Raw genomic sequence first — 26,509 nt, 5'->3', positions numbered from 1 at the left:
ACTCTGACAGCCAATCCCACAAGGCTGGTGGTCTTCTTCAGCAAACCTGCCATGACCAGAGATCAGAGATTTTTAATTGGCTTTACTTATTTTGGATGTGTGTGTGTTTTATTTCCTAGATCCGATTTGAAGTTAAATATCAAAATGTGGTACATGGTCTTTGTAGTGATGCCTGTTTCTCAAAATTTCACTCCGCCAACAACCTCACCATGAACTGTTGTGAGAACTGTGGGGGCTACTGCTACAGCAGCTCTGGGCCTTGCCGGTCCCAGAAGGTGTTTAGTTCAACAAGCGTCACAGCATATAAGCAGGTATAAACGCCCGTCCGTCACTCCTTCCAGGATGGCTGTGCAGGGATGAGGTTAAAATAAACAAGTGGGCTCTTCCCATCAATTGATTTTGGGGTGTGATTTCCCCTGCAGAAAAATGGGATAGGTCCTGGTGATGTGTTGACTATAGTGAAATGATACATTAATGGACTTTCATGATTTTCTGTGAGTCAGAAATGTTTTATGATATATTGGTAAGTGGAGAAAGCTCCATATTATTTTAAATAAACTGTGGCCAACAGGCATAAGATGTTAAAAATCAGTAGATCTAAAGCATATCTTTCTCTTTTTCCTTTTAGGAAAAAACAATACGTATTTAAAAAAAATTTTTAATGTTTATTTATTTTGAGAGAGAGAGCCAGGGAGGGGAAGAGAGACGGGGGGGGGGGGGGGGGGAGGGGAGAGAGAGAGAGAGAGAGAGAGAGAGAGTCCTAAGCAGGCTCTGCACTGTCAGTGCATAGCCCCACATGGAGCTTGATCATCCCATGAACCATGAGATCATGCCCTGAGCGGAAACCAAGAGTTGGACGCTCAACCAACCGAGCCACCCAGGCACCCCTAGAAAATATTTTTTTTTAAATGTGTTTTTAAATGTGAATTGTAATTATTTTGGCAACATGCCTTATTCGACTACTTTACCTAATTTTTATTTGTTGTAATGAATAATAGATTCATTTGGTTACTAAATAGATATTTATGTTAATTATTACTGAATGAAGTCTTTAAAATTATTTTTCTAAAAAAGCATAAATGATAACTAAATTTTTTCAGTTAGCAAGTTTGATTTATTTTTAATTCCTCCAAGTAGTTGGTGTTGGACATTGATCTATGAGAAGTATCCCTTTTCAAGGAGTTACCACTTCTGGCATTTTGGTTACTGTTTTCGCAAGAATAAAATCCGTGTTACTTTTATATATGTGATCCAAAAATCCGTTCTGTTTTTAATTTTGTTGCTGGTATTATACTCTGTCAACTGTATAAGTGATATTCCTCTTTCACCAGGAAGATTATATAGTGAAACTTCACAGTTTATATTTTCTTTTTTGGCAAAGATTTTTATTTATTAATTTAATAAATTTAATAAATTTATTTAATTTTTAAAAATTTACATCCAAATTAGCATATAGTGCAACAGTGATTTCAGGAGTAGATTCCTTAATGCCCCTTACCCATTTAGCCCATCCCCCTTCCCACAACCCCTCCAGTACCCTCTGTGTGTTCTTTATATTTATGAGTCTCTTAGGCTTTGTCCCCCTCCCTGTTTTTATATTATTTTGTTTCCCTTCCCTTATGTTCATCTGTTTTGTCTCTTAAAGTCTTCATGAGTGAAGTCATATGATATTTGTCTTTCTCTGACTGGCTAATTTCACTTAGCATAATACCCTCCGGTTCCAGCCACGTAGTTGCAAATGGCAAGATTTCATTCTTTTTGATTGCCGAGTAATACTCCATTGTATATATATATCACATCTTCTTTATCCATTCATCCATTGATGGACATTTGGGCTCTTTCCATACTTTGGCTATTGTCGATAGTGCTGCTATAAACATTGGGGTGCATGTGTCCCTCAGAAACAGCACACCTGTATCCCGTGGATAAATGCCTAGTAGTGCAATTGCTGGGTTGTAGGGTAGTTCTATTTTTAGTTTTTTGAGGAACCTCCATCCTGTTTTCCAGAGTGGCTGCACCAGCTTGCAGTCCCAACAATTTGTATTTTCCTACTGTTTAATTCCCCATATAATTTCTTGTTGAGAGACTATGTTGTGTCAATGACAGTATAGTGTAATGGTTAGCCTGGATCTTTGGAGCGAGATCAAATGTTTAATCTCCCACTTTTCTGTTTATTTGTTAATTGAATTAAAATTAATTTAAACTTCTTGTTAATATAATTTTTAAAAGTATTTCAATATTTTGTTTGAAGGATTCCATGATACAGTATATATAAGTTAAATACAGAGTATTCAGTATAGGGCCTGGCTCCTGGTAAGCACTGAATAAGTAATAATATTGGTAATTTGTATAAATGGTAGCCATTGTAATTATTATTTCTTAAAATATGAGTAAAGTTACAGACACGTTTTAGTGTAAAACTCAGCTTAAAAAACAGGTAGTTCTGTAAGATCTCCTAATTTACATTAAGCATCATTTCTCTTTCCTCCTGCTAAAGAGTCTTACTGATTATGTAACCTTAAAGGTGGTAGACAGTCTTATAGATTGATGTCCAAGACTATTGAGGATGGCCCTTTGGTTCATGGATTACCTGGTCATCTTAGATTATTTTTAATGAGAAAAGTGTATAACAATACCAAATTCATTACCTTTAATGTGTTTTGTTGTTAATGTATGTGAGTGTAGTTACTCATTTTCTTCAGTTTACATTTCATTATTGTCTGAAAGAACTTATTTTTCTCACATCCCAACTTCCAGAAAAATCTATAGTTAGAGTGGCCTCATAGTCCTCTGAGCTCAGATATTTCAATCAAAGGCAATCTTTATAGTTTTTCTTTTTTCTTTTCTTAAACAACGTGTGTGTTTGTGCTAGGTATCTAAATGTTATTTTATTTTCTTGATAGAATTCAGCCCAAACTCCTCCATACGCCTTGGGGAAATCATTGAGGCCTTCAGCAGAAATGATTGAGACTACCAACGACTCAGGAAAAACCGAACTTTTCTGCTCTATTAATTGCTTATCTGCTTATAGAGTTAAGACCGTTATTTCTTCAGGTAATGTTTACATTTGATAAATTTATAGATTTAGTAACTATTAAAGAACAATGTAGCTGCTTTTGTTTCATTTTGTTACAAGTTGAATTTATCTGTGTGGTTAAATAAAGACCCAAAGTTTAGTTTCAAAGAACTGATTTGTAAGTGAAAATAGTTTTTCACTGGTTTGGTTGAGGCATTTATTTTGTAGTTCCATATGTGAAAAGAAAGAAATAAAAACCACACTTGTAAGTTCCAAGTTAGTTTTTGTGTAAGTGGAATTTAACTGAGATTAGTTACAGTTAGCTTTACAGATTATTGTAAGGTTGCTTGATTTTGGCTTTGTATATTACTGAATATTTTTTAATTCCCCTAGTACCCTTTTGGATCATGTGTTCATCTATGTAGCTTATTCATTGTTTTTTTTTGTTGTTGTTGCCAAGGTGTCCAGGTTTCATGTCATAGTTGTAAAACCTCAGCAATCCCTCAGTATCACCTAGCCATGTCCAATGGAACTATCTATAGCTTCTGCAGCTCCAGTTGTGTGGTGGCTTTCCAGGTATGATCTGAGGTAGTATTTTACCCCTAAGTGCTCTTAGGCATTGGGGAATGGCAATATGTGAACTGCTGAAGGTCCATATTTACAAAAGAGTAAATTCAAGTTAGAAAGAAAAAAATTCTGTTCAACTCTCGTCCCAGAAGTCATTTCTGCAAAATGTCTAAGCCAGGTATTGAGCCTCAGTGCCCTCTTCCTAAATTCAAGGTCCTTACCTAAACTGCCCTTCCCTCCTACTTTTGCCCTTGGCGCTATCCTTTTCAAAAGGATGGAAGCTAAGATAAGGTTCAGATAGGTGGCACGGTGATGTGCTCATGTGTCCCTCTCATCATGGGCCAGATACGTATTGACTCCTGGCATGGAATCATAAGCCTCCATTTTCTTGTCCCATTTGCTCCTCACTCTCTGAGAGATACACAGAGAAGGTAGAGTTTAGTGATCCCCTGGGGTGGCAAGGTGCCTGATGCGATGTCCCTGGCACCAGGAAGAAAGAGACTACTGGTGGTCACTGTACTCTTTTTTTTTTTTTTTTTTTAAATGTTTATTTATTTTTGACAGAGAGACAGAGCATGAGCGGGGTAGGGGTAGAGAGAGAGGGAGCCATAGAATCCAAGGCAGGCTCCAGGCTCTGAGCTGTCAGCACAGAGCCCGACGTGGGGTCCGAGCTCACAGACTGCAAGATCATGACCTGAGCCGAAGTCGGACGCTCAACTGACTGAGCCACCCAGGCGCCCCTCCACTGTACTCATAATAGCCATCAGAGGCTGGGTGGTGATGGGAGTGCAGATGGAGGGGTATTTTGGGGGAAAAGAAGGGGCCTGCTCTAGTTTATTAGAGCTCTATATTAGAGGTGTTTGGAAAGCCTGAATTCAAGTTCTTAAACCTTTTATGTTGCATTTCTCAGTCCTTCTATTCTGGAAGTATGCCATTTAAACTCTTTCTGTGAACTACTTTATAAAATGTTACAGGTAGTAGTTTATTAAAATGAGAAAATGAAAATTACCAAGTTGTTTCTCAGTTGCTAAAATCTTTGCCTTATTTGTCTTCGTTCAGAATGTATTTAACAAGCCAAAAGGAACAAACTCTTCAGCGGTGTCCCTGTCTCAGGGCCAAGTGGTTGTAAGCCCACCGGCTGGGTCATCAGTATCAGCTGGAGGAGGTAACACCTCTGCTGGTTCCCCTGCCTCCATCAGTGGCTCTCCTGCAGCCAGTTTCCGGCCTCTTGCGGCCCCATCCCAGCAAGTTGCTTTAACCCGGACACTTGTTAAACTCAAGTGTCAGCACTGTAACCATCTGTTTGCCACGAAACCAGAACTTCTGTTCTACAAGGTAAAGAGAAATTATGAAAGGGATTGAATTGTAAACATATCCATTAGAAGCATTTATCTTTTCATCTTTGACAGTCACTTCATTTGCTTTGAAATGAGAATGATTTCTTAAAGATAAAGCAACTGTTAATTAGGTCTTAATGACTTTTTTTTTTTTAATCTCTGCAGGGTAGAATGTTTCTTTTTTGTGGCAAGACTTGTTCTGATGAATACAAAAAGAAAAATAAAGTTATGGCAATGTGTGACTACTGTAAACTGCAGAAAATTATAAAGGAGACTGTCCGATTCTCAGGGGTTGATAAGCCATTCTGTAGTGAAGGTAAAGAAAGCAAGCGGTTCAGCTTTATCCACAGAGCTCGTGGTTGGTACAAAGTAGTTCATGCTGCGTTGGGCTATTCTACAATTAATTTTCAAGTAATTTTGTTTTATGAGGTATAATTTGAGGTTTTTTCTTTCTTGAGTTTATACTTAATTCATTTTATTTTTCATGCTTAATTCACTTTAAAGTCTTTTTAAATATAATAATCTCAAAGAAAAACTTGAAACAAATTTAAATATTATATTTGTGATTATGATTTGCCAAATTGTAGTGATTTTTAAAATTACAGTCATCTAAATAAATTGCTTAAAACTAAAAAAAAAAACTTTTGAAAGGTAATTGGGTCAATGGTATTAGGTTAGAGTGTAAAAAATCTCTTCATAAGTTTATCAGTGACTTGAGAGATCTTCCTGTTCTTGCACCCACTTGTAAAGAGGATACTTAAGCAATTACTGCTTCTTGGCTTAAGAAGCAAGCAAGAAACTAGCTTAGTTGGTGTCTGAGACTGTGGAAACTCACTTTACCTCCTTCGAGTTAATGTAAGTTTGATGTTTCTTCCTTTCATCCCTTCTGGTTCTCAGTTTGCAAATTCCTCTCTGCCCGTGACTTTGGAGAGCGCTGGGGGAATTACTGTAAGATGTGCAGTTACTGCTCACAGACATCCCCTAATTTGGTAGAAAATCGATTGGAAGGAAAGCTAGAAGAGTTCTGTTGTGAAGATTGCATGTCCAAATTTACAGTTTTGTTTTATCAGGTAAATGTAATACACCTTTTTGGTTTTCTGAAGTTCGTACAAATTATTTTCTTAAATACGTTCAGATCATGTGAAGTAAAATTTAGTGTTTAGAACTGGGTAAAATAAATTATGGGCTCCCAAAGCAAAATTCAGTTGAATATAAACATGAAATTTTGGTGGTAAAGAGCATATGATTTCTGGAGGCTTTGTTGTTGTTTGAGGGTATATTCCTTTTATTTTTATCTTTTGCTTTCTCTTGAGGCACACGAACCTTATTTATCACTGAGTTCTTTCAAGTTGCCTTTAAGTTGCCTTTATAGTTATGTTGCCTTTAAGTGGCTGTCTCATTCAGAAGGTTACTCTGATGAATTTGAAGTCAGACCTTGTTCTTGCTTCATAGGTCAAATGACTGTGACTGACCTCCTTACCCACTTATTTTTTAAAAAATTATTTTTTGGGGGGCGCCTGGGTGGCGCAGTCGGTTAAGCGTCCGACTTCAGCCAGGTCACGGTCTCGCGGTCCGCGAGTTCGAGCCCCGCGTCGGGCTCTGGGCTGATGGCTCAGAGCCTGGAGCCTGTTTCCGATTCTGTGTCTCCCTCTTTCTCTGCCCCTCCCCCGTTCATGCTCTGTCTCTCTCTGTCCCAAAAATAAATAAACGTTGAAAAAAAAAATTATTTTTTTGGAAGGCTAACAATGAAAGCTACAATTAATTGAACCACTAATACAGGTCCAGTGCTTCATAAGTGTTATTGCATTTAATCCTCACTATAATCCTTAGAGGTAGGTGTGTTATTACCAGCTTATAAATAAGGAAAAGGAGTAAGATCCAGGGAGGTTCAATAGTGTATTCTTCAAAAGCTGGTAGGTGATAGCTGGATAGCACCTATAACACGCCAGTGAAATCATCTGTTTGTCTCCCTACCCGCTAAAATACAATATTTTTGTTTGGGAGGTATGTCTTTATCATAATTATATGGCGCCTATCTCAGTGCTCAAGACAAAGCGTACCTAATTAAATAGTTGTTGAATGAATCAATGTCTTTACAACTCCAAAGTGCATATTCTTTCTACTATATGATGTCTGTGCTTAACCTTTTAAAAATAGAGCCTATCTTTAGATTCCTTCATCAGTAATTTTGAAAATGGGAGATCAGTTTTTATATTCTGTAGATGGAGATATGTATATAAAGCAAATAAATATATATTTTAATATTTATTTATTTATTTTGAGAGAGAGAGTGTGCACAAGAGCGGGGGTAGGGCAGGGGGAGAAGGAGAGAGACAATCCCAAGCAGGCTTGGCACTGTCAGCAAGGAGCCCAACTCAGGGCTCCACCTCATGAACCGTGAGATCATGATCTGAGCTGAAATCGAGTTGGACACTTTTCCGACTGAGCCACCCAGGCGCCCCAAGTATATGCATTTTTAACCAGAATATTTTAAGGTAGGAACCTTACATTTTGTGATTTCACCTGATTTACATATCCTGTTTTCATAGTGCCTTCTGGTTTTATGATTAATGTTATCTTTTCATTATTTTATGGTTTTAAGCCTATCCTGTCTTATATTTTTTTCTCAGATGGCCAAGTGTGATGGCTGTAAACGACAGGGTAAGCTAAGTGAGTCCATAAAATGGCGAGGAAACATCAAACATTTCTGTAACTTATTTTGTGTCTTGGAGTTTTGTCATCGACAAATTATGAATGACCCTCTTTCACAAAATAAAGGTAAAAATTAAACTTGGCTAATGGGATCTTTATGTCAGTGCTAGGATATACTATTAGTACACACAGTTGTAAATATAATAGCATCAAAATTTTATTGAATTCAAATCGCCTGGATGTCCTTAAATTTTCCTGTAAGAATTAAAAAAAAAAATTTTTTTTTAAAGCTTATTTATTTTTGAGAGACAGAGACAGAGCATGAGCAGGGGAGGGGCAGAGAGAGAGGGAGACACAGAAAATCCGAAGCAGGCTCCAGTCTCTGAGCTGTCAGCACAGAGCCTGATACAGGGCTCAAACCCACAAACCATGAGATTTTGACCTGAGCCGAAGTCGGATGCTTAAATGACTGAGCCACCCAGATGCCCCTCTTGTAAGAATTCTTAAAAATTGCCCTTCAGGGAAAATCAATCCTGATGCTTTTTGCTATCATAATCAAACACACCAAGGAATCAATAAATGTATTTTATAGGAAAATTAGATTTGATTGCTTTTGGTTGATGTTATCTGTACATAAATAATTTCCACTAAGGGGCATATGTTATTCAGTTAATAAACTAGAAAAAAATAGAAAATCAGGGCAAACAGAAGGAGAGAATAGAAGTATGTTAATACAGTTGCTATGACTGGTGTAAGATTTGATCAAGAGTTTGATTGTAGCCAAGGAAAAAAGAACCAACACATTAATTATATCAGAAAAAATAAAGTAGACCAGTTCTTCATAGGTAGCAAAAATTTTTTTGGCTAAGAATAATTTTGCAAGTAGGAAAGCTAATATGGTCAAAATATCCAGATGAATAGTTACATGTGTGGCATGTTCTTAAAGTAGCTCCCTGAAGTAGTACTTCTCTGAATTAGGATAAAACCATTTGATATTATGCTGTCTGATCAAAGCCTGGAGTGCTGTTGAATTGACAGAATCCATGTGCTTTGTCCTTACAGTCTGGCCCTTGTCTACCTTTGCAATTTTATTGATCATCATCTTAATCACATATGCCATGTGCCAATCTTTAATGTCATCATCCATTCCCTAAGACCAGTCAGGTCAGTGGTAGAATTTTTATTTTATAATATGTGTTGACAAACCAGCGGATGGGTAGCAAACTCACCAACTTCTTTATAAAAACTGTCATGTTAAATTTTTATTTGAAGCAAGCTTAGGTGGAGGAGTTTTAATATTCACTAAGAGGAAAGGCCAGTTAATTCTAAAGCTAATACCTATATTTTTAAATAGCATTTGAAGTTTATAATTTTAGAAAATCAGGCTGTTTTTAAGTCCTAATGAATGTTAATCTGACCAGAATCACTCTTTTTATAGAGTTACATTATACAGAGTTAGATATTTGCACTGTTTCTTGGAAACTTAGTTGTCGAACAGGGTTTTGTATGTGTGTGTAACCCTTTTGTTTATACTAGGTCTTACCTTTTTGTTTTAATCAGTAAATATTTATAAGGCGCAAACTACTTCAATGGAGCTCCCTTCTACAAGGAAAAATACAACACCAGTTATAACCAGTGTGGTGTCATTGGCAAAAATACCTCCTGCCCAGCCCACAGGGAACACAAATAGTGTTTTAAAAGGTATGACTTGATGTAAAGGCATTTAATTAGACTATAGAGTTAAGTGTGTTGTCTAAGTAGCTCTTGTTAGTAATATTTACTTTTATATTTCTGTGAGGAAACATGCCCCTTTTTCTCAGAGGGAAGTGGGTAGCAGGCAGATTGGCATGGGTAGGGAAGGAAGAGGCGTGTACAATTTATTATTATTCTTTTAAACCTAAGTGATTTTTAATATAGTTGCCTTTATCACCGGAGATTCTACTGTAGTAGGATGAAATTGGGGCCCAAGAATCCTTACCTTTCTCAGGCATCCCAGGTGATATTGATGCCCAGTTTTCTTGGACCATTCTTTGAGAAATTCTGGAGTAGACTCTGGCCCACCTTAGTGAGAGGAAAATAACTTGTTGGTCTCAGTGTTTACATCTGTATATTTTGGGGATAATAATGTGTGTGTTCATTTATAACAGGTGCAGTTACTAAAGAGGCAACACAAAAAGTCATTGAAGATGTAAGTTTTATTGTTAATATTTTTCCTCATAATGCCACTTGGGTTTATTTTCATTTTGGATGTAGCATTCTAATATGTATCTGAATGCATTTCGCTTAGTCTTCAAAAAAAAGTAGAGTATTATGCACTGATTTTGTTTCGGAATCTTAAAGTTACATTAATAAGAATGCATTTCTGATTTATTTCGTTGTGTTCTGGCTCCTGAATTTCTTTCTTTCTTTTTTTTAAAATTTTTTAAAATTTAAAAGTGAGAGAGAAAGAGCACGAGCAGGGGAGAGGGCAGAAGGAGAGAGGGAAAGAATGTTAAGGAGGCTCCACACTCAGCGCAGAGCCCAGTGCAGGGCTTGATCCCATGAGCCTGGGATCATGACCTGAGCCGAAATCAAGAGTCAGACGCTCAATGAACTGAGCCACCCGGGCTCCCTGGCTCCTTAATTTCTTTAAATTCTTGTTAATTCCATCTGGCTGCTTATTTTTCTCTTTTACTACATTCAAGTATTTTTCTTTTAGACTGGAAAGTCTCTTGAAAAAGTTCAGTGTGGTGTTATTTTATGCATCTTCAAATTATGTGAAGCTGAAAATAGTGCAAAGTAAAAATACATTTAAGTTCCCACTTTGTGTTTCCAATTGGAAGTATTGTGAAACTTTTTAAAATTAAAAAAAATATTTTGAGGAAACACATAATTTCAAATCTGACTAGTTGAAAGGATTGCAAATTACGTCATTATTTTCCTATATCTTGTGTTAGCAGGAAACAAAATTCCCATCATCTTTTATCAATATCACATGAACCTAATATATTGGATCTTGGGTTAATGTTTTTGGTGACTGTTTTTGGTAGCTGTCTTAACATTTGCTTTTGGTATAATTAAAGATATTTTTGTATGTCATATAACAGTGTCATTCAAGTTCATTAAGTAGTGGTGCTAGTGCTAAAAAACTGTACCCCAAATTCAGTATCTTTGGAACAGAAGTTAGATGTGATAAAACTCTGTGATAAAGGCCAGACCAGGATGTGATCCCCCATGCTGTTCATTTAGGAGAGTGCAGCCTGCAGAATATTGAGATAATGCTCAAAAAAACAAAAGCAGCATTAAAGAAGATACATCGTTTAGTTCACACACACACACACACACACACACACACACACACACACACACACAATCTTATAACCAGGCAAGAATAAAGGAGTAAATGGAAAAAATCCTGGCAACGCAGCTGCAAGATCAGTGCTGCTGTAATGCCCCCCTAAGTTCAAGCCATTGCCTGTGCTAAGGCCTGAAGTAATTTTAATGATTTGAAAGGAGTTGAAAGTGAGACAAAAAAGTTCACTACAAGTCATGGCTGGCCTTCTAATTTTAAAGCCTACCAAAGTTTTAAGAGTATAAAAATGAGCAGGCAAGCTATAGCTGCTAACCGAAGCTATCAAAACATTTCAGCTTTACCATAATCTAAAGAGGCTTTATCTTGGAAGACGACAGCCTCACACCTGATAAACAATCTGTGAAAGTGACAAAGAAGGTGAATTTGTGCAAGGTTGGTGAAGGGGATGTTGAAACTTCCCTTGGGTGGTTCTCCATGGAGTAATACAGGAAGACTTGCTAGAATTAGAAAAACAAAGGCAGCTGGAAGAGGGTCCCGGCACTTATTGGGCCTTCATCACAGCAGCCAGCAGCGAAGTAACTGGCATATGCTTTTGACCATATTCCAGCAACAATTGCTATTATTAAAGAAAGTGATCCAAATGTGGATTGCTGTTTCATGGTGGCAAGGTGAAAGATGGACAATGTATCTGCATATCAAGAAATCCCCAGGGGCGCCTGGGTGGCGCAGTCGGTTAAGCGTCCGACTTCAGCCAGGTCACGATCTCGCGGTCCGGGAGTTCGAGCCCCGCGTCGGGCTCTGGGCTGATGGCTCAGAGCCTGGAGCCTGTTTCCGATTCTGTGTCTCCCTCTCTCTCTGCCCCTCCCCCGTTCATGCTCTGTCTCTCTCTGTCCCAAAAATAAATAAACGTTGAAAAAAAAAAAAAAAAAAATTTAAAAAAAAAAAAAAAAAAAAAAAAAAAGAAATCCCCAGAGGCAAAGAAAATGAGAGCAAAAACCAGCCACATCAGATTCATTCTTTAGTAGAAGTCCTCCAGGGACTCAGACCAGCCTTCCCCATGATGTGGTGAGATAGCTTGTCCTAATTTGATACCTTTTAACTCTCCCCTTACTTGTGTTGTTAGAAGATGATAATGATAACTTTTACTCAATTATTTTCAGGCAGGATACTGCAGTAGTTAATGCAATATCATTAAGTTAACTTTGTACTTATATTTGTATATTGTATATTATACATTAAGTTATATTTTAAAATTATGTGATTAATAAATTGCTATAACAGAATGAATAATTCTCTTAAGCACATAACTGTATAATTAATAAGGGTATTAATAGACTTGGTTTTATACTAATGTTATTAGTATATATTATAAAAATATTCTATGTTGGTTGCAAATTTATGTATCCTGAGAATGCATCCTTTTTCTTCTATATATGAGACAGTTAGTTTTGAATTATTCTGGGTTTTCAAGAATACATCCCTCATTTAAATAGGATTGCCCTATGTATTTTTTCTCTATGTGGAGTACCTCTATAATTCACCAGTCATTTAAACTGTGTTATAGAATAGCTCTGATTAATGTTTTCAGTTTAGTCAATACAAAGTATATGTAGTACTCTTAAATTTTAAAAAAACTGAAAGTTTTAGAATCTTTTCTTTGTTTCTCTCAGACTTTAGTTTGACTCTCCTTCAAGTTATTTAAATAGTCTTAAATTTTAGGGGAAGGTGAGATATAGAAAAGGACAAAGAAGAAAATCTGCACAAGTCAGGACTCCTGTGTGGCTCAGTCAGTTGAGCGTCCAGCTCTTGATTTCGGCTCAGGTCATGATCTCATGCGTCATGGGCTGAGTCTTGCATCAGCCTCCATGCTGACAGTATGGGCCTTGCTTGGGATTCTCTCTCTCTCTTTCCCTCTCACCCCATCCGTGCTGTCACACACTCTCTCAAGATAAACTTAAAAAAAATGTGCACAAGTCAGCAGACTTCCTAGGTAGTAATGTTTTAGACTAAACTTGCCATACAGACTCTGTTGCAACTCCTCATCTCTGCTGTTGTGCAGAAGTAACCATAGACAATCCATAAATGAGTAAGTGGCTGCATTCCAATAAAATTTTATTTACAAAACCAGGTGGTAGGCTGGGCTTGGTCCACTCCAAACTTTGCTAACCCCTGCTCTACTGTATTCTCACCATTGAGAATTAACCATTGTTAGACTGGGCTTATTTACTTAGTTTTAGTCTATCTTTTTTTTTCTTTTTCTTTTAAAACTTATGTTTTTTTTCTTAAATTGAAGTATAATTGACATACAGTATCCTATTAGTTTCAGGAGTACATCAGTACATCATAGTGATTTAATATTTTTATACATTGTAAAATGATTCCCACAGTAAGTTGTAGTTACCATCTGTCACCATACAAAGTTATTACATTTTTATTGATTTTGTTCCTTGTGTTGTACGTTACATCCCCATGGTTTATTTTTCTTATAACTGGAAGTTTGTACCTCCTAATCCCCTTCACCTGTTTTGCCTGTCCCTCCTTCCCCCCCCCCCCCCCGCCCCACCGCCCCGAATCTCTCCCTTTCTCTGATAACCAGAAATTCTATCTAGGAATCTCTTTCTGTTTTGTTTGCTCATTTGTTTTGTTTTTTAGATTCCACATACAAGTGAAATCATATGGTGTTTGTCTTTTTGCGTTTGACTTATTTCAGTGCACATAATACCCTCTGGGTCCATCTATGTTGTTGCAAATTTCATTCTTTTTTATGGCTGAGTTATATTCCAGTGTGTGTGTGTGTGTGCGCGCGCGTGCACACGTGTGTGCATCATACTTCTTTATCCATCCATCATTGAATTACCTAGGTTGCTTCCATATCTTGACTATTGTAAATAATGCTGCAGTGAACATAGGGCTGTATGTATCTCTCCACTTTGGTGTTTTGGTTTTCTTTGGATGCATTCCTAGAAGTTGAATTGCTGGATCATATGGGAATTCTATTTTTAACTTTTTGAGGAAACTCCATACTGTTTTCATACTATTTTCTACAGTGGCTGCACCAATATACATTCTCACTAGCAGTGCATGAGGGTTTTTTTCTATATCCATGCCAACACTTGTCATTTTTTTGTCTTTCTTATAATATCTAATCTGGCAGGTTTGAGGTGATGAATCATTGTGGTTTTGATTTGCATTTCCCTGATGATTAGTGATGTGATCATCTTTTCATATACCTGTTGACCATCTATATGTCTTCTTTGGAAAAATGCTTATTCAAGTCCTCTGCCCATTTTTTAATTGGGTTATTTTTTTTATATTAAGTTGTATAAGTTCTTCCTATATTTTGGATATTCCCTTATCAGATGCATGAATTGCAAATATCTTCTCGCATTCAGTAGATTGCCTTTTCACTTTGTTGATCATTTCGTTCTCTATGTAGAAGTTTTTTAGTTTGATGTAATTCCATTTATTTATTTTAGCTTTTGTTGCCCTTGCCTGAGGAGATTGGTCCAAAAAAATGTTGCTGATACTTATGTCAGATAGCTAACTGCCGGGGTACCTGGGTGGCTCAGTGGGTTAAGCGTCCAACTCTTGGTTTTGGCTCAGGTCATGATCTCACAGTTTCGTGGGTTCAAGCCCCGAGTTGAGCTCTGCACTGGCAGCGTGAAGCCTGCTTGGGATTCTCTCTCTGCCCCTCCCCCACTCATGCTGTCTCTGTCTCTCTCAAATAAATTTAAAAAATGAAAAATAGCTAATTACCTATGTTTTCTTCAAAGCGTTTTATAGTTTCAACTCTTACTCAACATGTGGTGTGAGATAGTGGTCCAGTTTCATTCTTTTACAGGTAGTTGTTGGGTTTTTCCCTTATTGAAGAGATTGTCTTTTACCCACTGTATATTTTTGTCTCCTTTGTCATAGATTGACCATATATGAATGGGTTTATTTCTTGGTTCTCTGTTCTATTCCATTGATCTCCATGTCTGTTTTCTGGCCAGTACCATACTATTGTGGTTACTATCGCTTTGTAGTTTGAAATCAGGGAGCGCGTGATACTTCAGTTTTGTTTTTCTTTCTCAAGATTTCTTTGGTTATTCAGGGTCTTTGTGGTTCCATACAAATTTTAAGATTCTGTGTTCTAGTTCTATGAGAAATGTTGTTGGTATTTTGATGGGAATTGAATTGAATCTATAGATTCCTTTGGGTAGTGTGGACATTTTAACAATATTAATTCTTCCAGTCTATGAGCATGGTATTGCTTTCCATTTATTTGTATCTCCTTCAGTTTCTTTCATCAGTGTCTTATAGTTTTCAGAGTACAGATCTTTCATCTCTTTGGTTAAATTTATTTGTAGGTATTTTGTTCTTTTTGATGCAATTGTGAGTGGGATTGTTTTTTAAGTTTCTCTTTCTAATAGTTCTTCATTAGTGTGTAGAAATGCAACTGATTTCTGTCTGTTAATTTTGTATTCTGTGGCTTTACTGTATTCATTTCTTATTAGTTCATTGACTGCTGGATAGTGTTGTATGAAAGTAATGCATTTTATTTTATCCTTGCTTTGTTGATGAACATTAGGTTGCTTCCAGGTCTTGACTATTAAAACAATCTCTGCTACAATCAACATCTTTGTATACATCTCCTTATGCACGTGTGCTGGTGTTTGTCTGGTGTAGATATGGAAGAGTAGAATTTTGAATTCAAAGAGTATTTGCATTTTTGTTTTTAAAGTGTCTGTTTCAGTTTTTATTCCTACCAGGAGATTATGATTATACTCATTTCCCACAGCCTTGCTATCATTCAGTGTTGTCAGATTTAAACATTTTTGTCAGTCTATTTAGTAATACCTTATTTTATTTTGCATATCACTGATAACTAGCAATTTTGCTTATATGTCTGTATTTTTGAACATTTGAATTTTCTTTTCATTTCCTGTTCTTAATTTTTCCCCATTTTTGTGTGGAATTATCTTTTCCTTATTGATTTATAGAATCTCTTTATATATTCTGGATTTGCCCCCACCTCTTTCTACTCATTTTCACTGACACAAAAAACATGCAGTAATATTTAATATCTATGAAAAATATTTTAACACCAGAGCCCTCCAGCTATTGTCCTATTTCTCTACTCTCCATTTTAGAAAAACTCTAAGGGTGGCCTCAACTTCCTGCCTTACTCCCTTATCTGTTATCTTTCCTTAGGGCACTTAAGTCAGGCTTTGCACCATTCCATTGAAACTGCTCTTGTCAGGGGTGGCTCAGTTGGTTAAGACTTTGGCTGAGGTCATGACACTGCGGTTCATGTGTTGGAGACCTGCGTTGGGCTCTGTGCTGACAGCTCAGAGCTGGAGCCTTCTTCAGATTCTGTGTCTCCCCTCTCTCTCTGCTCCTTCCCTACTGTGCTCTGTCTCTCTCTCAAAAATAAACAAACACGGTGGGGGGGGGGGGAAGAAATTGCTCTTGTCAAGGTCACCATGAACCTTTAGTTTTGCAAGTCCAGTGGTCAATTTCCAGTTCTCATTTAACCTATCCTTTCAGTAGCAGTTGATACAGTTGCTCTCCCTTTCTTCTTCAAATACCTTCTTCAACTTCTAGGTCAACATACTTGTCTTTTTTCTCAATCTTCCTGGGGACTCAGTACAGTCCTGTGGTTTTTATTTTTTATTTATTTTTTTAATTTTTTTTATTTTAAAAAAAAATTTTTTTTTTTCAACGTTTATTTATTTTTGGGACAGAGAGAGACAGAGCATGAACGGGGGAAGGGCAGAGAGAGAGCGAGACACAGAATCGGAAACAGGCTCCAGGCTCTGAGCCATCAGCCCAGAGCCCGACGCGGGGCTCGAACTCACGGACCGCAAGATCGTGACCTGGCTGAAGTCGGACGCTTAACCGACTGCGCCACCCAGGCGCCCCAGTCCTGTGGTTTTTAAACACCCCCTAGATGGTGGCTTATTCCCAGATTTATTTCTCTTGCCATGACCTCTGAGCTCCAGATTCATGTATCCAGTTGCCTACTTGACATATACACTTAGATGATTAATGGCCATCTGAAATAATATGTCTAAATCAGAACCCTTTTATTCCACCCCAGACTTCCTCTCTAGTGTTCCTTACTTCTTACCATTCCTGCTGCTACCTTCTTTGTCTGAGGCACCATCGTCTTTTCTCTGATTCATTGCAGTGACCTCCTACCTGTCTTCCTGCTTGCATTCTTGCCCTTTGCATTTTTTTCCTCCACATTGTTAGCAGAATGATTTTAAATCAGATTGTGTCACTCCACTGCTTAAAAATCTTCAATGAAATTCTGTAAAAGAAGAATAAAGAAGGGGGAAGAGGAAGAGCTAGTTTCCAAAATTATAGTAGAACTGTAAATTTTATGAAGCTAGAAAGATAAAACAATTGATACTGAAGCCATGAACTCAATAGAAGTCTGGAAATAGACCTAAATATGTGTGTAGATTTAGAAATAATAAAGATAGCACTTCAGATCAGTAGGAGAAACTTATTCAATAAACAGCATTGTGACAACTGAGCATACATATGGAAAAAAATAAATTGGATTTCTACCTTACAAGTTACACCAAAATGAAGTCCACATGGAGAAAAGATTTAAATGTAAAAAAATAATAAAGTAGTAGGGAAGAATACAGGAAAGAATTTTAATAAACAAGTGGAGAAAGTCTTTCTAAATATGTCACAAAACTCAGAAGCCATAAAGAGTTGTTATGGAAATTCAGCTACATTTCAAAGTCAGAAGACATGAAAAAAATTAAAAGGTTGCAATTCATGTCATAAAAAGCCAGTTTTTCCATATGTAAAGAGCTTCTATAAATCAATAAAAAGACCCAGCACCCAGTAGAAAAATGGGCAACAAAATCTGATCCATCAGACTAGTAAATAAAAATTATTCTTAAAAAATTTTGTTTAATGTTTATTTATATTTGAGAGAGAGGAAGAGACAGAGGGCAAATGGGGGAGGGACAGAGAGAGGGAGGCAGAATCTGAAGCAGGCTCCAGGCTCTGAGCTGTCAGCACAGAGCCTGACGTGGAACTTGAACTCACAAACCATGAGATCATGACCTGAGCCGAAGTCAGATGCTTAACCCACTGAGCCACCCAGGTGCCCCAGAAATAAAAATTATTCTTAAACATATGCAAAGATATTCAACTTTAAAATTAGAGAAATTCCAACTTTATCAGATTGGCAACAATAAAAATAATGGATAACACTGTTAAGGCATTTTTACATGTTGTCAATTGCAGTTGGTAAAACTGCTACAGAGAGCAATTTAGTAAAACTTGTTAAAATTTAAAATGTAAATACCATATTACCAAGGAACTCCATTTTTAGGAATTTATCCTTCAGATATATTTTGCACATTTATAAATTGAAGTATATACGGGGATGATTTCAGCATTGTTTGTAGTAGCAAAGGCTTGAAAACAGCCACATTGATCAATAGTCAGGGCCATTGTGAGTTCATTCTCAGTTACTGTGTGAACTAGAAAAAAAAATAGGCCTACATGGGTAGAACCTGAAATATACCCCTCTCCTAGCTCATACTTAGTCATGTGGTCTGGTGAGTGGAGTTCCCTGCCCAAGCATATACAGCAGCTCTTTGGGGACTATAGTTAAAATAAGTACGCTATATCCATTACAGTAGAATACTGTGCACTTAAAAAGAATGTGGTAACTATATATGTACAGACATAGAGCAGTCTCATATACAATAAATGAAAAAGGCCAAATGGTATAGCAAACTGCCATTTGTGTTTTAAACACACATACACACACACACACACACACACACACACACACACACACACCACCACCACCACCACATACCTATACATATGTATAGAAAGCCCTGGAAGGCAGCCAATGAATAGATAATAGTGGTTGCCTCTAAGGAGAACTGAACGACTGAGGCAGAATTTAAGAGGGAAATTAGTATATTTTCATGTTTGATATTAAAGTCTTTGAATTTTAGGTCACATGTGTTACATTACTCATTCAAAAAATTATGCATAGAAGTTTTTAAAACATTTTTTTAAATGTTTATTTATTTTTTAGAGAAAGAGTGTGAGCAGGGGAGAGGCAGAGAGGGAGACAGAGGTTCTGAAGCAGGCTCCTGTGCTGACAGCAGAGAGCCTGATGTGGGGCTCGAACTCCTGAACTGTGAGATCATGACCTGTGCCGTCAGGTGCTTAACCAACTGAGCCACCCAGGTGTCCCCCCCACCCCCTTCTTTTTTAACTTTATAGAATTTTTTTTTAAAAGCTAAAGGAAAACAGGGCACAGGATAGGAGTAGATAGTTCACAGAAGAGGAAACACTAATAATGCTTAAACATGCAAAATACCTAACCACACTACTGTTAGATAATTTTTCATTTATTGAGAAATAACAAAAAGTTTCATAAATACCATATTAACTGGAGTGTTGGGAAACGGGCTCACGTACATTGCTGAAGGTCATATAATATGATATAGTGTGCTTCTATGGAAAGCAGTGTGACTGTACCAACATAATTAAAGTCTTCTGACCCACCAAACCACAACTTAGAATACCTTATTCTATAAATATACTAGCACGTGTAGAATTAATTTATATGTAGGGGTATTTGTTAAAGCATGGTTTGGGGCGCCTGGGTGGCTCAGTCAGTTAAGTGTCCAACTTCAGCTCAGGTCATGATCTCATGGTTCATGGGTTCGAGCCCCACATCAAGCTCTGTGCTGAACACTTGCTCAGAGCCTGGAGCCTGCTTCAGATTCTGTGTTTCCTTCTCTCTCTGTCCCTCTGCTTGTGCTCTCACTCTGTCTCTCAAAAATAAATAAATGTAATAAAAAAAAGCCTTGTTTGTAATAGCAAATGTTTTTAACATTCAGTTTTCAGTAGCAGAGACTCTTCAGATTACCTATGATACATTCAATGTATAAAGCTGTTATTAGGGTGGCTTTATACAAAGTTATGTAAATATACCTCTAAGATAGCTCGCTAATAGGTACAGTACAAGGTGCTAGAGCCTTGCTAATAATATGCCACCAATTTGTAGTCAGAAGCAACTTATTTAATTACATAGACCACCTTTAGAAGGATGTGTAAGAAACTAGGAGGGCACCTGAGTAGCTCAGTCAGTTAAGTGTCCGACTCTTGATCTTGGCTCAGGTCATGATCTCACGGTGTGTGGGTTTGAGCCCTGCATCAAGCTTCACACTGACAATGTGGAGCCTGCTTGGGATTCTCTCTCTCTCTGCCTCTCTCCGCGCCTCTCCTGCTCACACATGTGCTTTCTGTCTCTCAAATTAATAAACTTCAAAAACAAAACAAAACTGGGAACCTTGTATTCAAGGTTGAGTCTGGACAGGGGGTAGATGGGTGGAAAACTTACTTTTCATGTAAATACTTTTATACCTTTTGTATTATTACATAATTCAAAATTTTTACATCCATTGCTTATTTAAAAAGTAAATTTAAATATAATCTGCAGTGCATTCCATCATATTTAAAATACAATCCTAATTTCTTACTGTTTTTGAAACTAAGACCTTCAAGATCCTATACAATTTGGCTTCTGCCAGCCTCTTCAAACATTTCATTCTAGCCCCTGCTTACTTTATTTCAGCCTTGTTCTTGTTGATGTTCCTAAAGCATGCTAGACTCTCCCATTTCAGGGCTTTTGCATCTGTAATCCCACTGCCTGGAGTCCTCTGACTTCAGGCCTTTGTGTGGTTTGTTCTTTTGAGTTGAGTATTCAGAAGATCTCTGCTCAAATATTTACTCTAAAAATACCCTTTCTCCACACCATCACCCTCCATTCCCTTACCCTGCTTTCTTTCATAGCACTCGTCACTACCTGGAATTATACAATATATATTTGCTTTACTTGTTTATCTTCTGTGCCTCCCTGTGGGATGTAAAGCCCATAAAGGCAGGACTTTCTTTCTCTTTTTTTTTGCTGTATCCCCAGGGCTTAGAACAGTGCCTGAGTTACAGTAAACATTCCATAATTTTTTTGAATGTTTTGAGTGAAAAACATGTTTTATTTATGAAAAAAAAATTTTTTAATTTTTATTTATTTTTTGAGAGGGAGAGAGAGAGAGCAAGCAGGGAAGGGGCAGAGAGAGAGAGGGAGACACAGAATCTGAAGCAGGCTCCAGGCTCGGAGCTACCAGTGTAGAGCCTGATGTGGGGCTTGAACTCATGAACTGCGAGATCATGACCTGAGCTGAAGTCAGACACTTAACCACTTAACCGACTGAGCCACCCAGGCACTCCAGCAAACATCTTTTAAATACATTTTCTCTCTCTCTTTCTCCCTTTAGGATGTTTTATTCTTATTTTTGAGAGAGAGAGATTGAGAGCAGGGGAGGGCAGAGAGAGAGGGAGACACAGAATCGGAAGCAGGCTCCAGGCTCTGAGCTGTCAGCACAGAGCCTGATGTGGGGCTCAAACCCACAAACTGAGATCATGACCTGAACTGAAGTCGGATGCTTAACAGACTGAGCCACCCAGGTGCCCCTTAAATATATTCTCTAACTCTGTTGCTTACTCTTCAGCTTTGTTTTATAAAGACCTTTATTTACAAAAAAAAAAAAAAAAAAATTCAAGATAGTCAAATGTATTAGTCGTTTCTATTTTGTTTATAATTCTTGTGTTTCTTTTAAGAATACCTCCTCTTTTTTCTGGTCATTTGAAAGTTCTCCAGTGATTTAGTTTATTTTATTTTTTTGTTTTGTTTTATTTATTTTTTAAATATTTTATTTTTAAGTTATTTCTCGTCCCAACGTGGGGCTTGAACTCACAACCCCGAGATCAAGAGTCTGCTGACTGAGCCACCTAGCCACTCCCTCTCCAGTGATTTTAAAGTTTCATTTTTTTCATGTTGAGGTCTTAAATCAATATGGAATATATTTTGCATAAAGTCTGAGTTGGATCTAATTTTTCTGAATAGCCAATTATCTTAGTAAAGATTGTTTTTATTGTGTTGATTGTCCTTACTATAGGCAGAGTATTTTTAAAAAATTAATGAATGGAACTGACACTAATTAGAAGATTTAGGAATTAGTGTATATTTTCCAAAGTAGCTTCTTTATTGCAACTACTCTTTCACAGGAATTCTGTTTCTTTTACTATGTGCCAACTTTCAATTGATAGCGATTCTGGTCAGTGTTAAGGTACTAAAAAACATGTTTTTGGTTTCTGAATTTGCTTTTAACTAGGGAAGCACACAGATAGATGCCACAAAACTTCTATCTTCCCAGTCTTCCAAGCTTTTGAAGAACAAAGCAGTATTGTGCAAGCCTGTCACACAGACCAAGGCCACCTCTTGCAAACCACATACACAACACAAGGAATGTCAGACAGGTATGTATCCTTGTGCTCTGCTTATGTGGAAAGTTAACTCTGTTTTGTTTTTGTTTTTTTTTAAGAAAGGCAAAGAAAATCATATACCATTTCTTAAATGGGAAAACATTCATCCTTGCATCACATCCTTTGAACATCTGATTTATTCCTTTTATAATTATTGTCATTAACACCAATAACTACTAAATTGAATCCATCTGCACACACAGCATTATGTGGACAGACATCTCTGTGCACTGCTGTTTTTCAAATGTACAAACTATTATAACTATTAAGATACAAATTTCTTTAAAAGCGTTAATGATTTAACTGTAGTTCTTCTTTTTAAAAACAATGTGAATTAATTTGTCGTTTACTAAAAATATAACTGTGTGTCTGAGGTGTTGGTGATCAGGAAAATGACTTGAATTCATATTTGGAAAGGCTGTAAACTATTGCTGCCCCAATCCATGTTAACTGCCACTACCCTCATGTTTTCAATTACTTACATAGCCTACTCTGCCCAAAGCATTTTTGGATTTTTGTTTTTAATGATAATTTTACTACACAGAATATATGTAGTTTATTTAAAAGTATAATCTGTCAACAAGTAATCTTGAGTTTTTATGTAGGGTGCATTTCTTTTAGTAGGAGTCAAGGAGAATCCTGTTTTCCTTCCAAAGTAAATTTGATTGTTGTATATTCCTGTTAAAATGATATACTCTGTGTACATGAATTTATATTCTATATACATTCACATGTGGAAGGTAGTAAAAGATCTGTGGACATCTATATGTGTGGGTATGTGTGTGCTTATACATTTTTTAAACATTTCTAGATTAAATACTGGATTGTTTAAGATGTACTGTTGTGAACTTTTTCCTTTGACATTGCTCATCAGAAATATTCCATGTCAATATAAATTTAAATATACATTGAGATTCTCAATGGATGCATAGATTCCAATGTATGTACCTATCCATCCCCCTAAGATTGACACTTGGATCGCTTTTAGTTGCTTAATATTGTAAACAGTATTGAGTTAAGTTGTGTAAATGAATCTTTGTTCACTTGTCTAATTAGGTCTTTAGGATAAATCCTAAGTAGTAGAATTTCAGATTCAAAAGCTATCATAGATTTTTAAGGCTTTTTGATATGTGTTGCAAAACTGAAAAATTACATCAGTGTTTGAGAACACCCATTTCTCTTTACCCTCATACATTGGGTATTAAAACTACTAATTAACCCTTCTTTTTCTTCAACTTTAATTTGGAGAAATTTCAAAGTTCAGAATGATTGAAAATATGGCACAATGAACATTAATATATTCTACAGCTAGATTCACCAAATGTTAACTTTTTAAACATTTGTTTTCTTTTTTCTGAAATTTAAAAAAGTAAATTAATTTATTCTTAACTAGATGCATCCTGTGGACTTCAGCCCTAATTCCAGCAATCTGTTGAATATATATATATATATATATATATATATATATATAGCATTGCTAGTTCACGTCTCGCAGCCTATAGTTTTGCTCTAGTCAGTGGCCAAGTTTTGGGCAAGGAGAAATTCTGTTTTTAATGGCACCATGAAAGTTCTGTGGTTTCTGTTTCAACTTTAGTGTATTCTTTTGACAAATATAAATACTAAAAAAAAGATATTTTAAATGTGTGGGGGAAAACATAAAGACTATTGCTTATTTCTTCTTGAAAAATAACAGTGATTCAAATATTTCATTCAGATTTACCTATGCCTAATGAGAAAAATGATGCGGAACTTGATTCTCCACCTGCAAAGAAAAAAAGAATAGGTTTTTTCCAGACTTATGATGCGGAATATTTAAAAGTTGGTTTTATTATCTGTCCAGGATCAAAAGAAAGTTCACCAAGGCCACAATGTGTCATTTGTGGAGAAATCTTATCCACTGAAAACATGAAGCCAGCAAATCTTTCTCATCATCTGAAGACAAAACATTCAGAATTAGAAAACAAACCAGTAGATTTTTTTGAACAAAAGTCTCTTGAAATGGAATGTCAGAATAGTTCTTTAAAAAAGTGTTTACTAGTTGAAAAGTCACTTGTGAAAGCTTCTTATTTAATTGCTTTCCAAATTGCTGCCAGCAAGAAGCCATTCTCCATTGCCGAAGAATTAATTAAACCGTATTTAGTGGAAATGTGTTCAGAAGTTTTGGGTTCAAGTGCTGGAGACAAAATGAAAACCATTCCTCTTTCTAATAACACGATTGGACACAGGATTGATGAGTTGTCTGCAGACATTGAAGATCAGCTGATTCAAAAAGTCAGAAAGTCAAAGTGGTTTGCCCTTCAGGTAGATGAATCATCAGAAATCTCAAATATCACCCTTCTTTTGTGCTATATTCGTTTCATTGATTATGATTGCAGTGATATAAAAGAAGAATTACTATGTTGCATTGAAATGCCTTCTCAAATAACTGGTTTTGAAATATTTGAACTAATAAATAAATATATTGATAGTAAGTCTCTGAATTGGAAACACTGTGTTGGTCTCTGTACAGATGGGGCTGCAAGCATGACTGGCAGGTGTTCTGGTTTAAGGGCAAAGATTCAAGAAATCGCCACGAATACAGTGGCATTTACACACTGTTTTATTCACCGTGAGCATTTAGCAGCAGAAAAGTTGTCTCCATGCTTACATAAAATTCTTTTGCAGTCAGCACAAATTTTAAGTTTTATAAAGAGCAATGCATCAAATTCACGAATGTTAACGATTTTGTGTGAAGAAATGGGGCCTGAGCATGTGAATCTACCCCTTCATGCTGAAGTACGTTGGATTTCGAGAGGGAGAATTTTAACAAGATTATTTGAATTACGACATGAAATTGAAATTTTTTTAAACCAGAAGCATTCAGATTTGGCCAAGTATTTTCTTGATGAGGAATGGGTCGCAAAGCTGGCCTATTTATCAGATATTTTTTCACTTATAAATGAACTCAACTTAAGTCTCCGAGGAACTATGACTACTCTCTTCAATTTGTATAATAAAATGGATATACTTAAGGAAAAGTTAAAAATGTGGTTGAAGCGCACACAAGAGAACGATTATGACATGTTCCCTTCATTTTCCGAATTCGTAAACTCATCAGACTTAAATATGAGAGGCATTGCAAGCATTATTTTTGAGCACCTGGAAGGACTTTGTCAAATGTTCAATGACTGTTACCCACCAGAAGAAGACTTGCGTTCAGGAAATTTGTGGATAATTAATCCTTTTATGAATCCCAAAGACAGTAATCTCATGGACTTCGAAGAAGAAAAACTAGTACAGCTATCTTCAGATTTGGAATTACAGTCAGTATTTAAATCAATGTCTGTGACTCAGTTTTGGATAAATGCAAAGACAAATTACCCAGAACTCCATGAAAAGGCAATGAAGTTTTTATTGCCCTTTTCAACTGTTTATTTATGTGATGCTACATTTTCCGCTTTGACTGAGTCAAGACAAAGAAATCTGTTGGTTTCTGGTCCTGCTCTAAGACTTGCAGTCACATCTTTAATTCCAAGGATAGAAAAATTAGTAAAGGAGAAAGAATAGTAAGATGGGTATTGCTAATGATCAAAGTCTATAATTTTGTGTTAAATTTTGTATAAATATCCTAAAATATAATTTCCTAATGTGGATATGTGTTTTCAGTGATTATATGTTTTAATAATGTTTCTTTTTGTTGAGGAATAATTGTGCATTTATACCTAGTTATATATTATAATTTTAATAGTCCAAGGCAGAGAATTTAGCTATTTGATTGATTGATTGGATCATCTGGATTAGGGACAAAAATGGTCACAAAAAGCCTGTTTGTAATGTATCAGCACACCTGGATGTTAATCTGCTTGACCTTTAGAAGCACATGGGACATTGCAGTCTTCAGCCAGGCAGCCACCCACCCCAGCAGGTTGTGGGTAGGTAGAAAACAAAGATCTAAGCAGCTTGGCTGATCAGAAATAGAAGCTGCAGGAGAGTAGGGGTTTCTGTGGCGCTCTAGACCAGGGCTTGGCAAACTTTTCCCATAAAAGGCCAGATAGTGAATACTTTAGGCTTTGCAGGCCATGTGGTGGCAACTAGTCAATTTTGGGTTTGCAGCACAAAAGCAGCTGTAGGCAATACACAGACAAATGAGTGTGGCTGTGTTTCAATAAAACTTTATGAACATTGAACTAAGAATTTCATATAATTTTCATGTGTCATGAAAGCTGCCTTAAAATTTTTTTTATCATTAAAAAATGTAAAACATTGTTAGCTGGGGAGGAAGAAGGGGGAACCAGTGGAAAA

The 26,509-nt window shown here is 36.6% G+C and overlaps 1 protein-coding gene and 1 long non-coding RNA gene across 15 annotated transcripts in view; one reads left to right on the top strand and one right to left on the bottom strand.

Annotated features, from left to right (window-relative positions):
* The window catches only part of ZMYM6 (zinc finger MYM-type containing 6), a 122,497-nt gene extending 96,103 nt beyond the window's left edge, over positions 1-26,394 (top strand). For 12 of the 14 annotated variants that reach the window (XM_045476639.1, XM_045476645.1, XM_045476637.1 and 9 more), the window contains 11 exons: positions 120-311; positions 2,904-3,054; positions 3,477-3,592; positions 4,643-4,918; positions 5,086-5,236; positions 5,818-5,990; positions 7,551-7,698; positions 9,133-9,273; positions 9,720-9,760; positions 22,078-22,222; positions 23,943-26,394. In XM_045476639.1, coding sequence (XP_045332595.1) covers positions 120-311; positions 2,904-3,054; positions 3,477-3,592; positions 4,643-4,918; positions 5,086-5,236; positions 5,818-5,990; positions 7,551-7,698; positions 9,133-9,273; positions 9,720-9,760; positions 22,078-22,222; positions 23,943-25,774 — 3,366 coding nt within the window. In that variant the 3' untranslated portion in view covers positions 25,775-26,394. The remainder of the gene's footprint in view (positions 1-119; positions 312-2,903; positions 3,055-3,476; positions 3,593-4,642; positions 4,919-5,085; positions 5,237-5,817; positions 5,991-7,550; positions 7,699-9,132; positions 9,274-9,719; positions 9,761-22,077; positions 22,223-23,942) is intronic. The other 2 variants (XM_045476643.1, XM_045476644.1) reach the window with 1 other exon arrangement.
* Positions 9,551-23,989, bottom strand: LOC123597588. The gene is made up of 3 exons (XR_006712171.1): positions 23,949-23,989; positions 16,977-17,159; positions 9,551-9,633 (listed from the first exon to the last, which is right to left on the bottom strand). It is a non-coding gene; the product is annotated as an uncharacterized LOC123597588 (long non-coding RNA).
* Positions 26,395-26,509: the final 115 nt, after the last annotated feature.

The sequence above is a fragment of the Leopardus geoffroyi genome, chromosome C1, assembly GCF_018350155.1.
Source record: "Leopardus geoffroyi isolate Oge1 chromosome C1, O.geoffroyi_Oge1_pat1.0, whole genome shotgun sequence".
Classification (NCBI taxonomy): Eukaryota; Metazoa; Chordata; class Mammalia; order Carnivora; family Felidae; genus Leopardus; species Leopardus geoffroyi.
The sequence above is the reverse complement of the archived record's forward strand: the minus strand, read 5'-3'. Positions and strand labels throughout refer to the sequence as shown.